Genomic DNA, 25,992 nt, shown 5'->3' with positions numbered 1-25,992 from the left:
TTATTTTGCCCGTGAACCTTGGTATTTCAAAGGTACTTTAACATGAGTGCTATAAATTCATAAAACTCTTTTTGAACACAACTGCACAGGTACTTTTTTTTTTTAATTGTCCCCATAATAACATGAAGCTTGCTTCTTGGGAAAAATCCTTCCAAAATCTGAGTGATGTAAAAATAGGAACAGGATAAATTTAAACCAGGAGCTGTCTGCTACAGTTCACTCAAGAAAACAATTTGGCTGATATCACTGAGGTTTGAGTTTGTCCTGCTCCACAGAGCAAAAAAGGGGAGGAGTTTTCTCATCTTCCGTCACTATCCCACTAAAAATTGTGGCTTTATTTCTAAAGCATTGCCAGCTGCAATGAACGGTCCCTTCAAAAACCTCTGGGTCAGATCTGCGGCACAAAGAAGCCATTTTTTCCATTCCCAAGTGACAAAACTGCCCTATGGTTTGCCTGACTAGTTTGACATTTCCTGAAAGGGAAAAGCTGAAAGCTGAGGTGGTGCAGCCACCGCTATCTCTATATACATGCATCTTCAGGTGCTTACACTAAAGCTCTGTCTGGTCATGAGAGCAAGCACCACCGAGCTGCGCTTGGCTTGCCGCATTATTGTGTATCAAGCTGATGAAGATAGCAGGTGATTTTGTAGAATTTCCAGCGCACTCCCCCCATGCCTTCTACCTATCCCCGTAGCAAATTGCTGCCAGATTTCCCTGACATGAAAATGGAGAGGATAAACACAATACAAATATATTTCAAGTATTTTAAAATCGCAGGCCCCAAGGGAAAATGCAGGTTCCTGAAACTTGCTAGTGTGAAATTGTGACATTTTGTAAGCGCTTGCGCTCGCTACGCTGTGCAGACCTGGTCTAGAAGGGATTTTACAGGCAGTTTAACACACTGCCTTTGCCTGCTGCACCTCCAGGGGTTGAAGAGTTTAGAGGATCACAGCTTGTAAGCATCTGGTCCTTGGCTCTGAGTGACAGAAAAAAGGGTGAACAGTGTGTTCACTGTCAGTAGCTCCTTGTGAGAAGTGAATCCTCGTTGCCCTCCTGATTTTGATGTAAGAGGGGGAGACAGAGTGTGCTCCTGCTCAGACCATGCTCCTTGACTGCTCTTTATACCCTGACAGCACAATCTGGGTGCCAGTACCCCAGTCTGCAGTGCTGACCTGTGCTTCCAGTACATCAAAGCTAAGCATTGGACTTCATTTTGGAAGAGAGCAGAAGACTTTTGAGGATGGGCACAGGAATTTTACTGTGCTCACACAAGCTTGGGAATGGCCAAACTGTCCAGACACACACGAACAGTTCCTGTGTCCCTGACATCGGGTGGCTTCTGAGTCCCCATCCCTCTGCATCTCAGTGCAAGGAATATATTGTGTACCAAAGCTTTCTTGTAGCTCTGGAGGTCATTATCCATAAATGCAGCATTTGAATACAAAGGAACCAGCTCAGTGCTGGGAAATGTTAAACAGCATCTCTTCACCCATGGTCGTGGTAAAACACAAGATATGATTAGGGGTTTTGGCATGTACTGCTGCTGGCCAAATGTAGATTAAAAGGGATTCAAGCTCTTTATATCTCCTTTTGACAGAGAAATTACATGTTTTACAGGCAAAATATAATGTTTTGAAGTTTCATACACATATGCAACTGTGAATTAAAATTTACAGAATGGCATTACTTATTGAAAGCAGGTAAAATAATAATGTAGGGAAAACAGCAGTTACTTCCACTTGTCAGAATTCACCTTGCTGGCTCTGTTAGAGTCTGTCCTGTCAGGTGCTGAGTATTCCTCCTTTGTCCAAATTTAGCTACATGTTTCCTTTTGGAGCATGTGAACTGTGGAGCTGAAGTCCTGCAGTGCAGCTGGGCTCTTACTCAAGGTTTCAATGAACGTTTATGTGGAGACTGTGTGTTGCTGGAGACTTTAGTTGATTCCCATCTTCTGCAGATAAGGAGGCTTCCTAGGGGTGCTTCATGTGGCACGTTACCATAGCATCAGGCTTCCTCAGATGCCAGTGTATCACTATATTTTTTCACTTGTCTTAGCAGGACCAAAGAAGTGATGTGCATATTATGTTGCATTTCTCAATGTAGTCAACTGTAGTCTTGTATGAAATAGTCAGTAGCCACAAATCATGGATATCGTGCCATTACCTAAGGGTAGAAATGGAGAAAGGAGATTCTGCCATTACTCGTGAATGAAGAGGAGCCTAGAAATGACAGTGACATTGATCAAAAGTGAACTTCAGTGAGCTGTTTGCCAGAAAATGTAAGGTCAGGTAAAGAAGCTACATTAGATTCTTAAAAGTTGCAGTTAGGGCATTTTTTCACACATGTATTTTGTGTCAGGCTTAGAGGAGCTAAGGGAAAAATCTCTGCTGTGCAGCAGCTCAGTAAAAAAGTAAAAAAGAGAGTTCCTACCCAGCAGTAGAAGTTTCTGTGACCAGAAGGTCACTGGAAAACAGAAATAAGGATTGAAAATAGCCCTATTTTGGGACTTTTTATATTGTACCCTAGATTCATGACCAACAAATGCTTTTAGAAGGATGGTGTTCATATTCTTGACAAATTGCTGACATTCCCCTTTTGTGATACAGTTGAACTGCCCAATAAAAGCAAAGATTTCACACGATATAAATGTTTGTCACTACTCCTTGTATGTTTCATATTAGGGGAAAAAAAACATATCCTTACTACCATTTGTTTCCTTCTCTTGAATTTAATTCTGATTTCAATACAGTCTGTCTCAAAACCCACCAAAACCAATTAATTATAACATATGACAGATTAGATGTCCTTGTTTTGAGCACCCTAATGCATGAATCTGTGTAGCCAATGGGTCATAATTTGAAGACACGATTCATTGAAGTGGCACAGAAGACTAGGATAAAACTCCCAAAACTGCAAAACTACTTTCAAGTTTTACTTTCTAAGAGTTTGTTCTGGATTAATAAAAAAAAAAAAGTCTTCCATAACAAAAAAAAAAAGGAAAGATTAAAAGTGGAGAAGACTAGGCTTCCTGTAAGCAGGGAACCTTTTACTCATTGTTTGCAGACAGAGAAATTGAGAGTACACGTGGAGAGAAAGCCAGAAATTTCCCCAAAGAAGCTTTTTGTCCTCTCTCGTTCCTACCTGTGAAGAAGGGCCAAAGACAATTCAAGAAAAGCAGATGCATTACCAGAAGCCTCAGCAGCACAAAAGTTTGGGGAGACTGCCCGAGCTGTTTCAATTGTAGAGCATTTGCTGTCCTGTAGATTCTGTGAAGTCTGATATTTCTGACTAGACCTAAAGTGGGAAGGATGTCTTGAAGCTTTATAATTTTGCATCAGCAGCTTTTAGCCATCCTATCATGAATGAGTATGTATTTATTACCTTTGGGTCTTTCCTCACCAAGTTTGATAAGTTAAAACAAGATCATGTGAATATTAAAGTCCCAAATGAATTTTTTGGTGGACTTAGGATTCCTCAGGATCGCTATGATCACTATTTGAAAGATCTGTAGCTTTCATACTTCTGCTAAAAAACTACTCTTGCGCACTAAATGTTGATTTTTCACACACTTTTCTACAGAAAAAAAATATTCTCAATAATAACATTTGTTCTTAATTTTGCATAATAATTTGCATGATCATAGAATATCTCAAGTTGGAAGGGACCCATAAGGATCATCAAGTCCAACTCCCTGCTCCTCACAGGACTACCTAAAACTAAACCATATGACTAAGAGTGTCGTCCAGATGTTCCTTGAACTCTGACAGGCTTGGTGCTGTGACCACTTCCCTGGGGAGCCTGTTCCAATGACCGACCACCCTCTCAGTGAAGAACTTTTTCCTAATGTCTAATCTGAACTTCCCCTGATGCAGCTTCATTCCTTTTCCCCGTGTCTGTCACTGGTCACTGGAGAGAGGAGACCAGCACCTCCCCCTCCGCTGACCCCCTTGAGGAAGTTGTAGGCTGCGATAAGGTCACCCCTCAGCCTTGTCTTCTCCAAGTTGAACAAGCCGAGTGACCTCAGCCGCTCCTGGCAAGTCTTGCCCTCGAGGACTTTCACAATCTTGGTCGCCCTCCTCCGGACACACTCTAACAGTTTGATGTCCTTCTTACATTGAGGTTCACAAAACTGCACAGAGTACTTGAGGTGGGGCTGCACCAGTGCAGTGTAGAGTGGAACAATCACCTCTCTCAACCAGCTGGCTATACTGTGCTTGATGCACCCCAGGACACGGTTGGCCGTTTTGGCTGCCAGGGCACACTGTTGACTCATGTTCAACTTGCCATCAACCCAAACCCCCAGATCTCTTGCCACAGGGCTGTTTTCCATCCTATCAATGTCCAGTTTGTATGCATAACCAGGATTACCCAGTCCCAGGAAAGAATCCAACACTTGCTCTCATTAAATTTCATATGGTTGGTGATTGTGCAGCTCTCTAGTCTATCCAGACCTCTCTGTAAAGGCCTCTCTGCCCTTGAGGGAGTCCACAGCTCCTCCTAGCTTAGTATCTTTGGCAAACTTACTAAATGTACATTCGATTCCTGCATCCAGATCATTTATAAGATGGCCCTAAAATTCAGCCCTGGGGAACCCTACTGGTTACTGGCCGTCAGACAGATGTAAACCCATTTAGTATAACTCTTTGAGCCTGACCTCACAGCCAATTGCTTACCCAGCATATTATGGACTTGTCTAGCTGTATGCTGGACAATTTGTCCAGAAGGATACTGTGAGAGACAGTATCAAAATCTTTACTTAAATTCAAAAAAATCCCCCATCTACGGGCTTCCTTGATGAAGCAGGCTTTCCAAACCCAGGTGGATTATTAATGTAGTAAAGCAGGTAGAGATTTGTACTTTGTTCTTTACATATTGAAATGTCTTCAGAGTCCAAACCCATAGCAGTGGGAAAGACCCACAAAAAATGAAGTAGGTCATAAATAGCAGTGACAGTAACATTGATAGCCGAATAATATCTGTCAGGGAGCAGCATAAGCTGAGCTGCTCCATGAGGGAAAGCAAGCCAGAGGCCAAGGGAATCTACTTCACAGACTGGGCCAAGGCACTGACCCACAGGATCTGGGCAGCGCTGGAGTGGTGACAGTGATGTGATCCACTGACAGTCCCAGATGAGGTAAGATGATGAGCAAGGGCTGGGGTACAACCCAGGGGGAGGACTGGAGGCAAGGAACAAAGATATCACATCCAACCAGGGTTGATCCAGGAAGCCCAGGCAACCACTTAGGACAGCTGGAGGCCAGGCTGGTGGTAGGGCTAACTATAACACAGGTTCAAGGTCCATGCAGAGGAGACCTGGCTGGGCACAGCCTATGCATGACACAGCCCAAACTAGGATACTCCTGGGCCCATGGACAGAGGGAGCTTGGTTGGGGGCTCAAGTGAGACTGGTCAGGGCAACCAAGCCTTTTTGGAGCCACCAGGGACCTGACAATATCTTCATTTTCCCTACCACATCTGCTAGTGTCCTTTTTTAACAAAAGGCTTTGCATAACCCTCTCAAAAAAATGGGCCAACATTCAGATGCAACTTAACTTTAGAACTTTAGAAGGTAATGCTTTATTTGAACTTTTCTGCAGTAAACATTATTTCTACAATAATGAAGGCTAAGTAATGAGGGTATATGAACAGCAGGTTATGCCTTTGCCTCCTCAGAGTCTTCAAGAAAGGCTTTTCAGAGTTTGGTGCTATGGTCTCTCTAGCTGATTAAACAAAGCCTTCCTACTGTGGGTTCTGAAACTTAAAAAAAAATCTAAGATAGTTCACAGAAAGGATAATGGATACAATGTTAATTGCAGTATGGCTATATTTGCTATAATTGGACTAAGAAGAGTTATCAGTCAAATGAGAAATATGAGGCACGTATGACTGAAAAGTCATGACATACTATGCATATCATGGCCCAAGCAACTGAATAACATTTTTGTCTTCCCATATCTTTATCTGTTTCCCTTTGCTTGTGCTCCTGTTTTATTGTATATCAGGTCTGTCTTTCAGTGTCCAGAATGAATCATTAGAGCACAAAAAAAATGATGCAATTTTACTTTCTCTAGCAAAATACTCCATATCTAGGAATAAACTTTATGACAATGCATGCAACATCTGAGGATGTATTGTATTTCAAATTGTTAGACATAAGAGTATGTGTGGGAAGTGACTTTGGAATTTAGACTACTCCAGCAGAACAAAAACATCTGAGTAATCTTATTTGCTTTAATGTTATTTCATTTTATTTTTTTGCCTTTGTTATCACTGGTTTTACATTGCAGGGAAATTAGTACTAAGGGACAGACTTCCAATTTGTTGTGCAAAATTGATTAGGTTCTACTTCTGAAACCATTTAAATTAGTTGTGCTGGGGACCTGAAATACAGTGCTATTAAAGCAGGAGAAAATTTTCAAGGCCTCATGTCCTAAGTTAATAACAAGTCCTGTCAAACTAAAGCATATCCAACCCTTTTAGTCTAGATAAATACTCCAGCTTTCAGTTTCAGCAAACACTTGCCATTTTAACAATATTATTCTCGTTGTTAGGATTTTTTAAAGCAAGAATTAGAGAGCAGCAAGCTTCCTTTCAAAAGGCAAAATCAATGGAATAAATGACATTAGCATGTGCAACTGCAGTCTGATGCATATGGCTGTATTAAATATTTTTGCAATAAAAAGCCATTGGCCTGGAACTGCTCAGCTTTCTAAGCTGATAACATTTTAGTGAGAAAATAACTTTAATAATCCCCCTGAACATCATATGCATGCACAAATTATTAGATTAGACTGTCCTAGATATTTGGCTATTACAAGGCTTCTGCAGGAATCACACCCAAGCCACGTGAAAACACTGATTAAAAAACCCCAAAGCCTAAACATAGCATAATTACCACAGTGAAATAAGTGATTAAACAATAATATTTAAAATAAATGGCAGTATTGAAAGGCTTTTCCAAACTGTGTTTTAATCACATTTGTCTCTGTTAAGCCTTGAAGATTAATAGACAAACAAGTACAAAACACAAGAACTGCTCTTCTAATTAGGACACTGTTCACAGCAAGAAATAGGACAGGATGAGTCAGGGAACCCTACGTCTTTGTAGTTTCTGAATTGAACCCCAAGTTAATTTCATTGGATTCTTCTCCCCTGTATTTCTATCTTCCCCTTCCTCCCCACTTCAAATGCCCGACCCAGCTTTTTGGATCAATTTAACTAGCAGGTATTCTTTATCTCAGTTCCCTCTTCAGTGGATGGAAATTGATACCTCCAGAGAGCCAATTCATCCCTATGACCAATCAACATCTAAAGTAGATGGGATGAAGTCTACCCTGGAGCTGCCTATCTGTTCAGATGGTGAGCTGAATCCTCTCCCTATCATTCATATAGCTGAGGACTGTTCCTCTGACAGCAGCAGTAGCATTATTTCAAATTGGACAGAGAGTGAATAACTTACCAACCAGATAAGGTACTTCTTCTTTCTATCCATGACGGACAATATACCGGAGTCACATATGGCATAGCTCCTTTTCTCCTCTCCCTTGCTACAAAATTCATGAATCTTGTTTTCCTTTCTGTGCAGCTCCCACCCGAGCTTTAAAACCCCTTCTCTTCCCAGCCCTACTCATGGCCTGATATAGCTATTGTGGGAGGTAGAAGAGTTGAACTGATATCCTCTCAGGCTTGGGAAGGCATTTGAGGTGTATTTCTCTCTTCCTTGGTGAGTACCAGTACCACAAAGCTTCCAGTGGAAAGGTTGGCATGATTTTGTTTTAATATTCCTGCAGCTACCAAGACATTTTTTTAAAGGACCTGAGGCTGTCAATGTGCATTTTGTGAACTCTGAATAAACCTCCTGTGCACAGTCCCTATATGTTCTCATTGTAGCTCCTGAATCATGTTTGGACCCAGGTTGGAGCTAGATGCCTTCCTGCACATAGAAGGAGGTATTCTGGGCATAAACTGAACTCAGCTGCCCAGAAAACATTTATTTTATACAACAAAGAACCTACTGAACTTACCATCTCCAGAGTTAAGCAGCAGCTGAACAAGTGCGAAGTGTTTGGACTTAAGCACCTAGATCTTTTATGTACCTATGATATTGGACAGAGAGGAAGGATGACTTAAACACTCTCCTCCAGCTAATTGTTATTCCTTTGCACAGCCATTGAGTGGAAAAGAAAACGGTAAATACTTAGGAGAACTGGGTTGTTAAGAGAGGCCATGAGAGGAACATTGCTTGAGTTGAGTTGAAAGAAAGAACATGAGTTGAGTTGAAAGAAGGAACATAGTATGATATAGCAAACAACTTCTCAGGCCATTGGACCTAATGTAGTCATGACAACTCACCTGCCCTGCAAAAGGGGGACATTTTCCTCAGGAATGAGATTGTGAGGTTTCATTGTAGCAATGGAAAATTAGTGTCAACGCACCTGTTGCATTGCAACACCATTGCCAACAGGAACAATGACTTGCAGCCTTCCTGAAGATGTATTGAGGAGTACTCTAAAAATAACAGCCCTCAGATAGGAATGCAAAGAGCTCTCCAAGAGCTCAGCAGATCCTCTGTGGAGGCCATCCTGTGTAGGAAAGGCTGCTATCAAACATGGTGGGCAGCTCTGAAGATATTAACTAAGGATAAGAAGCCTTTGGCTGAGGATGCTGGGTGTGCCCCTTTCTGTGGTAAACCATATTAATATCAGCTGGATGGCAATGATGGATTTTGGTGGGATATGCATGAAAGGGATATGGTGACCATGTCTGCTGGAGAACCAGGTCCTGCCTGTGGCTTTTTTTGTGCTCTTCTGCAGATAATTGGCAGCTAGGGATGTTAAACATAGGTGTATTTCTTAGAAACAGGAGGCTATGGAGGCTCTTTTGCTTTTCTTCCCTCCCACATTAGCACCACTTAATGTAATGTTTGTACCTATGACATGTCCTGTGGGAGTAGGGCTGAATGGCTGTGCCCTCCTTCCTCCCTGCTGTCCCCACGTTTCAGACTGGGGCTGTGGCTGCTCTGGCACACACGAAGTATGTTAAAGAAGCAGCCTTTAAATTTCAATTTCCATACTTTAAAGTGGTTTTGTGTAGGAGTTTTCCGCACTTAAGCTTCCTGATGTGCAATCAATCAAAGTCATGGCTGCTGGAATAACATTAGGTTCAAGGTACCCTTTAGGCAGAGTAAGTGTTGCAAACTTGAAAAATATGTTTACAAAATAAACATTGTATTGACAACTTAAGCAAAATCTCTCTTGCTGCTGCATATGCTGGGAAAAAAACCCCACTTAACTATGAGTATAACCTACACTGAAAAAAACTCAAATATTTTTTTAATTTCTTTTCACTGATTCTTATTATGACCAAGTTGACAGCAACAGTCAAGAAGAAGTGGGTACTATTATTGCACATTTTTTCCCTGTCTGTCTCCCATTCTCCTCCTGATGTGTCTGACAGTGATACAAATATGCATCTTTTGCAAAATCCCATTTGCAGAGTGAAGGTGACACAAAGTCTCCCCAGGAATGTTCCCGTGGATTTAGGCAGTTCTGTGGAACAGTCATCGATGTGGATCCCTCTCACAGCCAGGTGGGAAGGATGATCTAGACTCTAAAACACGGATGTGGTAGCCAAAAGATTATGATTTTATTAACAGCTTTGCTACTGGCTCTACCTGTAGCCCTGGGCAACGTACTTGCCATATGCATACTTTAATTTCCCTATTTGTAAAATGGAGCTAGTAATATTTTCCTGCATTGCAAATACTCTTTGAGAAGCATGTGGCTTAGCTTCTTAAAGTAAGATCTTAAAGTATCTTCATTAAGATCTTTCAGGGGAAAGAGGCAGAGAAATACTGAGTTTTTTTTGTTGTCTTTGAGTCTCATTAGATGCAATCTACTTTCTGCTGACATGTACTGTTCCATACAGAATAATTCTCTGATTTTTTGTTTGTTTGTTTTCTTTTTCATCTCCACATGACAAGTGAGTAAATGTCAGTTCATGTGAGAAACATTTAACAGGGTTCACCAGCCAGGCAAGTGCTCCCCACAGCTCTAATTAATAATGATAGAGCAAGCATTACTGAAATTTCTGACATCTATTAATAGCTTATCATACATAAAGATAGCTCTTAAATATAATATGAAGTGTGTCCCTCTGTATTTCTAGCCATGTGTCACTCTTCTCAGCAGCTTGGCAGTGTGGTCAGAGTTTTTAAGAGATAGGGACTTTTCAAAAGATACATTTATTAATGCCAAATGCAAATACTGGATAACAGAGCAGCACAATCTGGGCTTCTATACAGGACTATCAGACCCTACTTTTGCTCTAGTAGGAGTCAAAACTGTGTATTATGTGCTAATTCTGCTGAGTCATAATGGAAATTGAGCTTGTAAGACCCACATGGGTATAAAGGATGTAGGTGTGCATTCCTGTGTTTAAGCTAGTAGCAGGAACAGACTGATGTCACAAGAATGTGTAGCACTGGAAAGAAAGCTGGCGGTGGGCTACTACTACCCTAGATTTACCAGTAAGGCAAATGCCTACAAAATGATTTGAGGAGGACACGTGTTCACTCCCAGTTATGCAAATAGAATTACTGGCTTAGGTAGTTCATTAAAAATCTCCTGAAAGACCTTCATGATTTAAAATTCTGACCAAGGTGTTTTCTGAGCTTCCTTATAACATTCAGAGTTTGGAAAAAAAAAAGAGAGAGAAAATGAGTTAACATGACTCACTTCAAAGATTTGTTCTTCTCTATCTGCTTATGGAACTGACAGGGGAAAAGTTATATAGGTTGTTATTTATGTATAGGCTGTTGTCTTCTCTTGCATAGGCTGTCTCAGTTTTGCAGCTTCTTTTAAGTTACACGACTCATCTGAGGAGGTCAGAATAGTCCGAAAATCAGAAAAACTGTTCCGTTTCTCTCCTGCCTTTGACATGTGCTCTGCCTGACCTGGAAAACTTGGGCTCGTGGGCCATCCAGGTCTGTGACTTAGTGAGAGGAAAAATCCCTGCGAGAGCTCTGTGAGCTACGTGGCTGCTCATTGTCAGGGGCATTGCAGGGCAGCCGTAAATTATGCTCTTGGTGAACAAGTTGGCTTTTGCTTCTTGCTCTGAAGCCCTAGGATTACAGAGAGGAGTATCAGAGGAAACGCCCACTGACTCTGTGTCTGACACATGAAAGGCTGGGCAGTCAGCTGAAAGGCACAGTCTCTTCGTTTTGCAAAATGGTGCCTGTGTCAAGACCCTGTATCAGCCAGAGCTTTGAGGTGGATGTGCCTGTATCTTCTTCTCACAATGAGATGCTGCAAGAGAAAAAAGGTTTTTTTGAACTTAAAAATTACCCATGTTACATCAGAGCATGAATAGAACAAGAAAAGTTAATTTTTTTTTTTTTAAATAAACTAAACACAAAGCAACCAAGTAAGACTGAGCAGAAATGCAAAGGTTCATACACAGTTCTCCTGCTACCTACTGCGTCCTCAATTCCAGCCATCCCAATGATTCTGAGTAGCAGAAAATTCAGTTTGGTCCCCTCTGGGTCTTAGGAAATTATTCTATCCATCATCTCTGAGGCATGTCTGGCTTCTCTTCAGTTAGTTTCTCCAGCTCCCATATCATTAAGCCTTTTGAACCTTCTCCATTTGAGCAGGATTAGCAGTTCCCCGAGGATGCAGCAGTCTCCGCTCCTTGTATGTGGTTCAGCCTCACCTATTCACTGTTTTACAGACACAGCATGTGACACAAACCAGGAACATACACAAAAAAGAAGTAAAGGGACCTATACCATCAATTATAATGCCATGCTTGCAGGAAGGATATAACCCAATACATCATATGCAAGAGCCTAGAATATTGCAAGTAGAAATAAGAGAACCAGAAGTGATTTATTTCCTACTTTGTGCACAGATGAGCAATCTTCACTGTGAATATTCACTGAGCACCAGTGAAGTGTTCAGTAGATATGGAATTGTTAGCTTCCTCCACGATTTCTCCAGCCTTTTTGTAAGGTGAACATTCATCTGTCAGTATCATGAACTCATTCTGCAAGCAGTCAGCAAGCTTTTGCTTGCTATGGGGCAAGAGATTTCAACAAGTCTTGAGCACATGGCATCAGACTGACATGAAAACCATTCCCTTCACTTGTGCTGCAGTGCTCTGAACCTCCAGGGCCAGCAGCAGCCTTTCTGAGAGGTGCCTGCATGATCCTGCATATAGCTCTCCATCTGTACTCTAGACTGCCTCAGTCACTAGTACTGAGAGTGTTGTGGGCACCTTTAGTGCTTGGTGGTGTGTGGCTCTTATTTCCTGTTCCTTGGAGAGTCTCTGGACACTTTAACTACAGCTGCAAACAGTACAGAACAAATCCACCCACTCTGGCATTAGAAAATGGATGAGGAAGAAAGAGCAGTTTATAGGAGTAAACATTGGGCTTTAGGCTAAGTAATCAAATAACCTTCAGAAAAGGATTCTCCTGTTATGAAAGTCCAGTACTTTGGCTCAAAGTTAAGCTGCAAAGGGAATATAGATGTGCCCCAAACACAAGACTGCATAGCCAGAAGGTTTCTGCACAGACCTCCCTCAATGAGAAGCGATGGTGTTCTTAGCTATTGCTTTTTTTATACATTTGCACCAGATTCCTAACTGTTGTGGCTGAAAATTACTTCACTCAGCCTTACTGTGTGATGGCACTGTTTTGAATAAATCTCTTAGTATGAGAGTCCTGGAGAAAATTTAACGTTACAGTATGATTCAGAAAATACTCAGATTTACAGCTCAGGTGAAAATGAAATTCTGTGAAAAACACAATAGCTTCAAACAAACCCTTAGTACAAGACTGTGCTTGGAAGCAAAGCCTCAGAATTTGGGAGGTCAAATTTTTACTATAAATCAGCAGACTATTTTGTCTCTTGTACTGCCAAGGAGAGAATTGTATTCTGAATTATGATGTTAGCAGCAGACCATTAGTAAACTATTACAAATAATCAGAATCTGCAGCAGAAAATGAGCATGAATGGTGACACTGTCTCTTCTGTGCTTGAGTAGCCTGGTGAGTCTTCACATGTGTTCCTGGCGGTTCCACATGAACACAAAAGGGAACTTACAATGATGTGTTCCTGCGCTGGTTTTTCCTGCTTTTTCGTTCCATGGCTGGTCTTCCACAAGTGGATCAAAACCATAATTCTGTTAACAGACATTAATTGGTCAGACATCTCTGTCTGGAAAGGACAGGTAGATCTTGATTAGGAAGTACTACCTGAGTTTAGAAAAAAGAACAAAAGGATCATTACATTTTAAAGAATGTGAACAGGAAAAAAACAGGAGAGAGATACTTGCCAGTAGCTTCAAACCTGCTGTGTGGGTCTGCTTCCATCACAAAACCTGGCGCAGTATAAGCCCTCAGTCCAAGCCTTTTTCTTCCAAAGAGGTGGTGCATGTTGATGGTCTGGAGCTGGTTAGCGGGACCTACAGAATGGGTCAGGTAGGTCCTTGGTAGTATGAGTGCATGGGAAAGGATGAAGCACTCAGCTTTCTGAACCTTCCTGAGCGAGGTGACCTTCTGCAAAACAGGGGTCTAGGCATGCAACCTCTGTTTCACCAAATGCAGCGGTGACCCCAGGTCCTGAGCCTAAGGGCTCAAGCTAGTTTGGGTATGTGATAGGTACATTTACATTAATGTGGCAGCTCTGATCCCTTTAGAATATGGAAACTGATTCAGTTGAATTAAAAAAAAAATCTTTCTATGAATATTGCTAAATACTGCTGTTCATTCCCCTTCATTTGAATTTCATTTTCTTTCCTTTAACCTGCATTCTTTATCCAATTTTATTTCTTTTTGCTTATTAATATTCAGACCATCAATTTCTTTCTACGTACATTTTCACCTTTGCCATATTCTATTATTCCCGTTGTACATCCTCTTTCAATTCTGCATTTCCTTAAGTGCTTTACTGTACATGAAATATGACTCACTCACACTTACATTTGGAATTGGACCATGTTATTCCTCCTGAGACTATGGTTTCTTTGATGTCAGCTTCAGGTTCTTTTTTTAGGGACATTTTTATTTTAAATTTTTTTTTCCAGAGATAGAAAGAGTGTAATTTGATGGACTGCATATACAGATCTATTTGTTGCACCATTATTATTAGCTACATATTGCCTAAATTATCCACAAATAAAGCATTTTTTTCCCCTTCCAGCTTAATCAGATTAAAGTAGCAATTCAGAATACAGAGCCAGAAGAATTATTAAGAATGATAAATGGCTTGGAAATAGTAAATAACTGATCAAGTAATAGTCAAGAAAGAAGTATATGGAGATACTGAGTAATGCAATGAACCATCCCATTCTCAGGTTTTTTTGTCTGATGTTATATTTAGTATTGGCAAAGGCAATTTTCTCTGACCAAAGGATTAATTTAATTTACCCATCTCTAATCTAGAGAGACTGGCAGTCGTAAAAATGACTTTCCCCACCAAATTCCATTGCTGGAAGTACTAAGAAATCCAGAATTTAGTAGTATAATGTTAGGGAAGAATTAGAAAATCAACTCCCTATTCACAAACAGCAGAAACCAAGAGTAAAAGAAAAAAAGGCATATTGCCCTAGGCATTCTTTTTCTAATTTTAGGTTTTTGTTGTTTGGTTCAGTGAATTGGATCACTTTTAATGGTTCAGTTAGTTGTGACTACAATAGGAAATACAGCACGAAAAAGATGTTGTAGAATGTTCTGCAGTAATCTGAGCTTTAACACAATTTTCATGATATCCAGTGGAATAATAATACCTAAAAATGTATGTATAGGTGCAAATGTTCTTGGTATTAATCACGGTAGCTATACTGCCATCTGTCAGTTCTGTGATACTTACCTGCTTTACATGGAATGAAGACATTTGTTCCTATTGCTACAAAAATAAAATCCTGACTTGCTATTTGATAACAGTCATGCACTGAGTCAGTTAACTCTTCAAAGGTCAAAGAACAATGCAATTTGGTGCAATTCTTCTTAACCGGGTGGCAGAGGTAATAACTGCATCTGGCACGGCTGTGGCTGAACACAATGAAGACTACTTTTCACCTGAGGTGGCTGAGGCACTTTTGGATCTACAGAGGAAATGGAAAGGATTTTCTGAACCTGAGTTAACGCTCTGTTTAAAAAAAAAAAAAACCACAAATAAAAGAATATTTCAGAAAACTGTAATCACAGCAGAAAAGCTGGCATTTTAGAAGTAGGTACTCTGGCTGTGCTCAGATACCATATATACCACATTGATTTCTTATTTCAAATGAATCTTAAATATAAATTCTTCCTTGGTAAGTATCAGCATTTTACTCTGTTTATGAATTTAATGACATTGTTTCAAAATCCTGCCAGCGGTTCTTGCTAGCAATCATGCAATCATGGTTTTGTGGCTCCTCTTTAATCTTCCTCATTTTTTTTCCCTTGGTGATTGTTTTTATGCAAGCTCTCATCAGCTGAAGAATTTACCACTTCCAAGGGTCCAAGTAGTCAAGTAGGCATTTAATGACGTTAAAGAAATATTATCTGTTGATTTCACTAGGAAGTAAGAGCCAGAAATTTCTATTGCAAATGAGACCCAAGACTGACATTGTGTAGCTACAAAGGCTGCCTGTACATGCATTTGCCTGTGTCCTAATGCAGCCATATATAATTCTCAATTTGCACTGATCTCAGCTGGGTATGAGGGTGTTTCTGAGTGATAAATGCCTTTCAATTACTTAACAATAAGAAGATGTTTCCTTGTAGCAGGGACATCAATCCTTATTTGTCACCTTCATAAACTGATCACCATGGCTCCACCAATCTGTTGTTTACTTTCTTTGGTCCATACACAAGAAATGTCACAAATACTGGTATTATTTATTTTATTTCTTCCAACATGAGCTTGCTTTTCTGTCTTGCTTTATTCACAAGCCAAACCTGGAAGGTTAATTGGTGGGACACTGAGATGCTGTGGTAACCTGTGGGGAGTCTGTGTGCACAGAGAGTCCTAGTATTTTTGTGGGGGCAGGAGGATCGTTTTTTCCTGCATCAACTTCACACACCCTGATGAGGATCCTGCTCAATCCTAGCTCCACTTTGCACTTGTTTACAAGGCATGAATACAACACAGTTCTTGGGGAGGGCCACCAGAACCTCCCATTTCCAAATAATTCAGTATTTCCCTTCTATACCTTCTTGTTAACTATTTCTGTAGGGTCTGAGATAGACTTGAACTCCTGGCCTAGATACAAGAGACATTTCCACTTTATTGTCATCTTAGTGAAAAGTGATACAACACACAGTTGACTACCTGTTTGCAAAAGTGGGCTTTTGACTCGGTTACAATTTCAATTAGTGCTACTTCATTCCCAGTAGCAGAGTTCAGCTCTTCCCTGCATTATCAATGCATAATAAAATCATCCACTTTGCTCCCAGGCTGAGCACCAGCACCATTATCTGTCCAAAGCACAAGTCTTTGTTTTCTCAGCAGTAACCTACTTGATTAGAAAAAACTGCCTTGAGCTATTGCTCAGATTTTTTTTTCTTTATGTCTGAAAAATAGTCACACTATTTTCAAAGAAGCCAAGGGTCTCTGAAGTGGAACTGGTACATCCTGTCTAAATTTCCTGTACAGAATGAATAAATTGTCAGGAATGGGAATTACAAGGCAGCTACACTATATGATTGCACAAAATGGCACACGATGAATACGCCAATACTTCATACGCCCTTGGGAAGGAAAAACAATCAGTGTTGGCTTCACCAATGTGATAACTGATTCTGTATTTATGGGATTATATTTTTCAAAGGTGGAAATATGCTGTTTGAGAAGAAAGATCATAAAGTATGAATAGACACAGCCCATACTAAAAAGAAATATTTTATTGCTTCTCTAGAATGGCTTTCCTTTACCTGGAACATAAGTTTACTTTTTTTGTAATGTGTCATACAAAATATAGTTGCAGAACTTCAAGAAATATCAGTCTCTGGCATGAAGTTACTGCTCTGTGTTCCCTTTATCACGTCCTGCAAGATGTACTATAACACAGTCCTGCACTGTCTCCATCAGGTGTTAGCCATGTGTTGCAGAGGTTCACAAAGTGTTGGAAAATACCTGCAGTTTCTTGGGTGCCAGCCCCACTCTGAAGGTGGGGAGCATCCTGCTTTCTGTCTTCAGTGGGAGTGGGGTTGAACTGGCACAGCGGTAGCAGTCACCACTCACAAACTGGTATCTGCGGCATCTTGGGCTGGTTAGCACAACAAAAATAGCTATTAGCTGTATTAGTGATTTTTTTTGCACACCAGTGATCACCTCTACTGGCCCCTGCCCAGGGGCCTCTCTCTGAGCATCTTTGAAAAAACCTTAACTCCCTGATCATCTTCAAAGACTAGAAGAGAATTTTCCATCGTCTTTGAAGGAAAAACAAACCATAAATGGTTTCCATACTTTTCCTGGCTTGAATGCAGTCAGCATTTACTTCTGCATCAGCATTGGGTGGGAGGTTTAGCATCTCATGACTTGGCAGAACCAGTGACAGAAATGGAGCAAAAAATTTTGGATGAATAGTTTATTCACAGAGAAAGGCAATTTTGGGTGACTGGAACAACTTGTGAGTCCCTCCTGAGTTAGGTGGATACTTTCAGATGGCATCTGAATAATGGACAGGGTGTGGGAGAGCTTGTTTCAGCATTTTAAATTAAATATTTCTTGCTTGTTTCTTGTTTTGTTTTGAAAATTGCCCACATTTCATTTAAAAATGGAAGATGAAGTCGATATTTCCAGAAAAAAAAAAAAGAAAAAAAGAATTGAAAAAAATATCTTTGTCAATTAAAAAATTGAATTGTTTTATGAAAATAACTGGGAAAGGTGTGTTTCACATTCACCAAATATTGCCATTTTTCATTCATCCAACAAACAAGCCAAATCAATCATGCCATCAACTCAGAACAGGCATTTTACTCTGAGGGTAGTAGCTTGATTCCAAAGTGGGACATTTGGGACTTGCTTTTAACCCCATTTCACCTCAAAAGCAAAGAAGGTCACCAGCTGCACTGGTTGTCTTCCCAAGCCGCCTAGAAATGCAGTAAATGAGCTGATGAAGGACACCTACAACTTCAGGACTCATTCACTGATGAACGATCTCTTGTCAAAATCTTCCCCCTACTAATGAGCGCTTATTTTCCAGTAACAGAATAGTAGCTCTGATAGCTTAAACTTTTTAATTGCAAAGTATGTTATGGAAAGAATATGGACATTAAAGTCTTGAAGAGGCAAACAAACATTTATCATAGTCTGGAAGACGAAAGCTTTCATTCTCATTCCTTCCCTTGCAGAAGCAGCCCCCTTCAAGAACAGGTCCCAAAGCCAGCTGTGATGGACAGTTTCTTTACTTGCCCTCTCCTGAACACTTCATGAAGTTTTCCTTACCAGGCGATCAGTCCCATTATTTTAAAACTTGGTGGAATCTAAAACACTTTCCGTTTCATGCTGTATTATCCACTAAGCTAAAAAGTCTTGCTGACCTGATCCGTCAAGGTATTTCACAGTGACTATGACCCTTTAAAATTGCACGGTGTGCAGGATAATTAACTGGAAAGTGTTACAACAACAGAATAGTATAAAATGACTGAGGTTTCAGAACTGGGGAAGTAATTTGCATTTTCTGATCTGAATTTGTTTTAGAATGATGATATATCGTGGGGGTGAAACACTTGGGTGAAAAGAAAGATCCACAGTAAGAGTGAGACAAAAGGAAAACACTTTCCTTGTAATAGCAGCTGACAGCATGTTCTTCATTCAGAAACTTCTCCGCCTGGAAATTGTGATGAAACCAGGACTGGTGCTTTCAGCTTCAGCTGTATAAGGCTGATATGCAGGAAGGAGCTATCAATTTCTTTATGAATTCAAGATTTGAAAAAAAAATCCAGTAAGTTTTATGATAACAGAATTTCATTTAAGTGTTTTTGTTTAAAAAAATAAAGTGAAACTTAATGCAACATCAATGCCTTGTACTGGAAGGCAGTTTTACATAACTTTTGTTTCAGTTTTGATTTAAAATGTTACTTTGTTCTATTTCCACATGTCAAATATGAAAAATTCTCTGAAACTTTTTTTCCCAATAGATTCTTTTAATGCATAGAAAAAATTAATTTCAAATTGTAACATTTCCCAGCAGCTGAAAATTTTCCTCTTTAAAAAAATTTTGCCTAGAATGTGGTGTTGTGCAAGAGCAGAGACTTGGGGCTTCATATCACAAGTCAAAGACATTTTTTCGTGAGATCCTATCAACCAAAATAAGTGAATATATGTTTTTTAACACAGGCTGAGCACCTTGCACCACATATTGAAGTTATTTTCGCAATGCAGAACCCCAGGAGAGAATGGGTGTGTCTTTATTTCCATTCTACACCTGTTTGACAGAATCAGAGAGTTAAAGCAGTTGTCTGGGGTCTCATGAGGCTGGCACTGTAGCAGAAATAGAGCTCACATTTGGGTTGATTCACAAATGTCAACAAATGACAGCGGCTCAGCTACAGCACCCATGACTGTGTTTTCCTCTGGCTTCTCTCCACAAAAGCATACCTCATTCTGGCGGTGACACACGGCAATATGCCAAAAGGTACTCAGAATCTCTGAGAGAGTCGTGGTGCTAAAATAAAAAGAACTGGGAAAGTGGAAAGTTTAATCTTTGCAAGGCCTTCATGAACAGTGTAATCCTCCTTGGACTTTCATTTCCAGGAACTTCACTGGGGTCATTGACGCTACAGCAGTGCTGTATAGAGCATAAACTGGTCTTTTATTTACACAGTGGGCATGACCAAATAACAAATCAAGGGAAATTATGAAGTGAAAGGAGTTGCTTTGTCACATTTACTATGCTTAGCCTTATCATATTTGGCTCTTGGTGCAGACAGCTCTCACTCTGAAAAAGTTGCTTCATTAGCTGGCCCTAAAACATTTACAGAGCATCTGAGTAACTGCTATAATTTAGGGTTTTATTGGTGAGAGCTATTAAATCCCCTCCCCTCAAGCCATATTATAGTGGAAGCTCTGCAACATGCAGTAAAAAATGGAGCAGCTATTTAAAGAAAGAAAAGGGCAAGAAAATCTTTTTTGTGCTTTCTGAACATGATAATGCTGAACGAGGCAGAGTGTCCAAATATCCACTTCTAAAAGCACTGCAAAGTAAATGGAGCCAGTTTTGCTGTCAGGGTCACAGGCTTTTCAGAAGAAGTTTTACAAGGTCTACCTTTGAAAAAAACAGTCACCATTAATTTCTCATTTTATACTTGGTAGCTTGATAATGTCAACTCTGAATTTGTAGTGTTACTGCAGACCTTACGTTCTGTCCTGCAAGTGAAATTATGGGAAAGGTGGTAAATGTTCAGGTAACAGTCTCTATTATGTACGCTTGTGTGGGGTAACTTCTATTATTCTTCTCTGTTCTGCTTAGGATTGCATCAAGATACTAGCTAACAGAGATGATTCACAGGTTTTATCTAACCAAAGTTGGCATATATCAAGCAGACATATATACCTGAAATAGCCATCCTAAACTCCAGTCTTGGTCAAAAATGAGAGACTGGTATTTTTAGGGTACAGTTTGTTTGACTATAGTATAGATATCTACCTTCCACTTAGATGTATTTTGTCCTAAAAATGCTTATTTCTTATCATTAATTTAAAAAACACACATGTGCATAACATGTTTTAAGTTAGGTGAGATGAAAGCTTCTCCAAAAAATTCAGGGTCTATATTGTCCTACGTGTACACAGTACTGACTATGGAGCATGGACATGGTAGTCAAGTAAGCCGGAGATACAGTATTTTTGATGAGTCCTTACCAAAGCAGGCAATGTAAGCCTTTTAGTTGGGCAAATATATGAGTTTTCATGCTATACCATGATCTGGGAAAAAAACATAGTTGGTAACACTGGTTTTGAGTTTGGTAGAAGAACCTCCAGAAGCAATGGATGTGCCTATGATATCATGAAGTACTCAGTTTTGCAGACCCCAGCTCCTATAAGGGCATTACTCAGCAATATTTTTCACAGAATCACAGCATGTTAGGGATTGGAAGGGACCTCGAAAGATCGTCTAGTCCAATCCCCCTGCCGGAGCAGGATTACCTAGATCATGTCACACAGGAACACGTCCAGGTGGGTTTTGAATGTCTCCAGAGAAGGAGACTCCACAACCTCTCTGGGCAGCCTGTTCCAGTGTTCGGTTACCCTCACCGTAAAGAAGTTTTTCCTCATATTTATGTGGAACCTCCTGTGTTCCAGCTTGCACCCGTTGCCCCTTGTCCTGTCAATGGATGTAACTGAGAAGAGCCTGAAAATTAAATAAATTTTAGCTGAAAATTAAATAAATTTTAGCTGAAAATTAGATGTGAAAGGTTCCTTCTACAGTGCAAAGGGGAAATAAGAACCTAAGAATGAGATGCACACTGGAGCCTGCTGAGTGGAGAGTTTCCTGTGGAGATAAATGAGAAATGGCTGAGGAGCTCCTAGAAAAAGGCATTTCATTGACGTGTGAGACATCGCAGTAAGAAGCTACAGCATCTGGTAGGCAAGTGGTTGTAGCACTCACCTAGAATGTGCAGATCAAATTCACATCCTTTCTGTGCTCATCTCACTGAGGAAATTGTTCAAGCACCATGAAATACTCTGTGATAGGGTCTTCTCAATCCCTGCCTGTGTTTGGGACGCAGAGACAGAGAACGACTTCATATTCCACTGCTTAAGATTTGCATCTAGGAAGGGAAGACTCTGTTCCCAGTCCAATATATTTTTAAGCATTTTAATACAAGGTGGAAGAGCCTCAGCAAGGGTGGTTGAAAAAGGTCCACTTCAGATCAGCCTGTGATCTGGTAGAAGTGATTATCTCCTAGTTGAAGGAAGACACAGGTTAAAGTCGGTTAAAGCAGAAAGAGACCTTAAAATCCACTGAAACTTTGCATTGCGTATGCGTTAGATACCAAAGTGCAGGTATCTAACCTGGGCACTCATTTTAGGACTTCTTTGGACACGTGTACCGGGTGAGGCTCTCCTAGGCTTGGTGTAATTGATCCACGTCATTTTCCCTGCATAGGGGTGTCTAGAAAAAAGTCTGACCTCAGAAAATTGCATGGGTTTTTAGGCTTTTAGCAGCATAATTCTGTACATACTGGGGATACATAGATAAAATACATAAAGTAATTTGAAAACAAAGGGGTCAGCTTCCACTCATTGCAGGACTTTTCCATTTATTTATTTTTAATGTGTTGTTGGAAGCAACTGCTTTCTGTTTTCTCATTTAAATCTGTGCCATGGCATGGCAACGGCTAAACAATAAAACAACTTACGTACCTGCCAAGTATATCTTGGACTTCTGACTCCAGCCCAGAAGGCTGGAGTTAAAATAATCCAGCTGGCTCAGCAACCGCATGAATGCCATTTATGGCAGCACTGTGTAAGTGGCAGGAAGGCTAACTCAAGGCTTCCTTTATTATTTTGCCCTCCCTGCTTTAAGCCCACTAGGACAGGATTTGCACAGTCAGAAATGCTGATTCTTGTGGCTTCAGCTCCCTGCATTGTGCTGTCTCTGGCAGCACAGTCCAGCTGTTTACGCATGTCTAATACATCTCCTAAGGGTATTTGTAAAGGAAAACAAGCTGCCCCTTCAAGGAAGGTAACAAACAATCTAAACTCAGCTGCATTTTACACAAATTACAGTGACTTGATTCCTACTGCGCATCAGCCTGTGGCACAGAGTGTCTGGGATGTTGTCAAGTTCTCACTGTGTTTCACAGCTGCTCAGTAAAGATGTAATTTGTAAATTTTTTTCTGTGTGTAGGAGAGAGAAATGAATACCTGCTGTGTATCTAATTGAAAGGCACAGATTTGTAGTGTCACCTTAGCCTTCTAAACTCTCCACTTCCACCTCAGCCTATTCACGTTGTATTGTGGGCATTGTAGTGTGGAGCTGCGCTATGGCCTCAGCTACTGAAATGTATGTTCCCATGATGCAAGCTGAATAACATTACGTGGCTCCTTTAAAATGTCCTGCTCGGTGTTCAGGATCTGCAGAGTGGAGCTCTGTATCCTTTCTGCCATGCTTTATATGCCAGTTCCTCTATTCATATTGTTTGCTGGAGCACATAGTTCAGTATATTCTGTTTGACGTTAACAAAAAATGTTCTACAGACTTGGAAAAATGATGCTATTCAAGCACATGGTAAATAGGAGCAAAATCTACTGAAACAGGTGTGCTTCCCTTCATCATTCACGGTAGCCACGACCATACGAGTAAGGTCATTTTGAATAGAGTGTGCAAAGTGTAAAGGTGGAGTTTTCCAAACTGGAAATTGGGTCTTCTAAACATTAGAGTTTTAGATGTACAACACATCCTTTTCTGCTCTCTTTTCAGACCACCGTATGTTTTGATTGCATCGAGATGTTTGGCCTGCAGGGTACTATTCAGATGTTAAATACCTTTTATTATAATTTTTCAGGGTTTAGGTACAATCCATTTTACTTATCTTGATTCAGTTGTATGGTGGTGCCATTTGAGGTGACCTTGGGTATCTGAGATATCTCCAGAGGACTGGGTAGTATGATACTGGAGATCTGTGCTCTGCTGGGTTAGCAAATGGAGGCTAGGTACCTATAGTGGCAGTATGTGATGCTTTTATTTAGACAACTGAGTAAAGTCCCATGTGTCTGTGCTTAGACAGTGGTTCTAAGCTCCACTTTACAGACATGAGGATGAAGAAGCACTATTTGGGTGTTATTCATCTCATCCTAGAGAAGACATCTAAAACAGTTCAGATGCATTGTGTCCTAGAAATGCCTGTTCTTCTTCATCCCTTGATTTATTTATATCAAAGTAGTTCAGGCAACTAGCTTAAATGTATGTTGTAGACATGAAAAGTCAGATGATTTTAATTCCACCCTGGATGTAATACCTGAAAAACAAAAGAGACAACCTGCTGTTGCCTAATCATAAGATCTCTGCTTAAAAACTGCAAGACTGCAAAGAAAAACAGAGACTAAATACAGCTATGGAGGACAATGTACCTTTGATATGCATAATGTGTAGCTCATTAATTGTCTACTGTTTGGCCCAGTGTGGGTAATATGATAAAATTCTTGTGACACTGAAGTGTTGTAAAATATCTCATTTATTGTGGACCAGTCAATTCAAATCAGAACAGGCTTTTACTAGAACAGAGGACATCTGATATTTGGGTTTTTGTAGCAGATAATATCTATGGAGATTTATTTTTCTTATAGAGTTGTTGGACAAAGATCAAGCAACTGGGATAAAATATTTAATTTGTAAAGTTGTATCAACCCATAGGATACAGTACCTTGAGTTTACTTTGAGGTTACGGATACCAAATATAGCTAATTAATCAATATAATAATTGGTTCATAAAAGATGAAAAAGGTGATAACTATAAAATTTCTAGAGTTGTTTTTCAATAGGTATTGTATCACGGCCTGTATTCATATTCTTTCTGATAAGCTGTGATTATGACTATAAGAACATTTGTATTTTGTTAGACTAATCCTGATTCTTTTCATAAAGGCAGTAACTCATAATTTGTCTATTCTTTGTGAACATTCATTTCCATTAATTGTTGGATTATTTATTTGTTTTAAGCCAATAAACTAACAGACCAAAGCAGAAATCAAGAAAAACCCGACTTCATTGAACAACTGGAACTCATGCTGTGCAGAAATGTGTTCGCATTTTCACATCAATATCTTCAGCTTATGAAGACATTTGAAATATAACATGCTGTGTCCTATTTCTTTCTAGGTCTCCTATGTAAAAGCTATCGACATCTGGATGGCCGTGTGCCTTCTCTTTGTCTTTGCTGCATTACTGGAATATGCAGCAGTCAACTTTGTTTCACGGCAGCACAAGGAGTTTCTGAGGCTTCGAAGAAGGCAAAGAAGACAGAACAAGGTACAGGTGCTCTTTACTTCGAGTGACTGAGTCTGCCCTGACAGCACGCTGACGTGCAGTTGATTTCTCACCTCAGTTCCTCTTGCCCTCACAGGAGAGTCTCATTCCAAAGCTTCCTTTTGAGTGATTTACTCCTTGATAAAGGGCTGATAACTGGCAGCTGGGTTTATTTGCAATTTATGAAGTTACAGATAAATGTCAACAGATTGGTCATGGATTCCCAGAATTTTATTCTCTTCTTGCAATTGTTGAGGCAGCTGTACCTTTACAACTATTGTGCCAGTAAGTGGCACCCACCAGTGGATAGGGATCCGTTGGAAGTGATGACATAGGTAGAGCATCGATATGATATCTTTGACATTATCCAAATGTGCTGACATCAGCAAATGCCTGAGACTTGTCTTTTCTAGTGCTACCCTCGTTATGCTAAAATGGGAGACTTCTTAGACTGGCCCATTGCAGAATAATTGGCAGTTCTGCTCTCACTTTTAAACCACCAGCAACTGGTGTCTTTCCCAGCTGAAACCAGGAGACATGACCACTTTTAAAAAGAGAAGGATTAGGAGAATTTCCTCTCTAGATTCTACTATTTCAGAGTTTGTTACTGACACAAACTTCAAACTTTTTAACAAACAAACTTTACTATTTGTAAGTATCATTATCACATCCTTTTATACCAGTGACTGAAATGTAGACGAGACGCTTGTTTTTAACCTAAATGTCAGTCTAGGAATATTTTTAGGAAGTCTGTCCACTTTTCCTGTTTTTTTTTTTCTTTGGTAAATCGAAAGACAAGAATAGACATTAAATTGAATTTTAGTCCAGTTATGATCTTCCCCAGAACTATAAAGGCTTCATCCTCCCTGTATCTATGTCACTGGTTTTCCATATCAGTAGAAACATTTAGGTTTACGCTGTACATATGCATTTGCTAGGTGAAATAATAAATATTTGCTTGAGCTGCACGAGTACTTCAAGCCACAAATATTGGCTTCCTTTACAAGAGGGATGACAACAATGGCA

General features: G+C 40.1%; 1 protein-coding gene across 2 annotated transcripts in view; it reads left to right on the top strand.

Annotated features, from left to right (window-relative positions):
- GLRA2 (glycine receptor alpha 2) overlaps window positions 1–25,992 on the top strand; it is a 134,030-nt gene that overhangs the window by 79,275 nt on the left and 28,763 nt on the right. For both annotated transcript variants that reach the window (XM_068425091.1, XM_068425092.1), the window contains exon 8: window positions 24,820–24,969. In XM_068425091.1, coding sequence (XP_068281192.1) covers window positions 24,820–24,969 — 150 coding nt within the window. The remainder of the gene's footprint in view (window positions 1–24,819; window positions 24,970–25,992) is intronic.

The sequence above is a fragment of the Nyctibius grandis genome, chromosome 2, assembly GCF_013368605.1.
Source record: "Nyctibius grandis isolate bNycGra1 chromosome 2, bNycGra1.pri, whole genome shotgun sequence".
Classification (NCBI taxonomy): Eukaryota; Metazoa; Chordata; class Aves; order Nyctibiiformes; family Nyctibiidae; genus Nyctibius; species Nyctibius grandis.
Note: the sequence above shows the minus strand (reverse complement) of the source record. Positions and strands in the feature narration are given on the sequence as shown.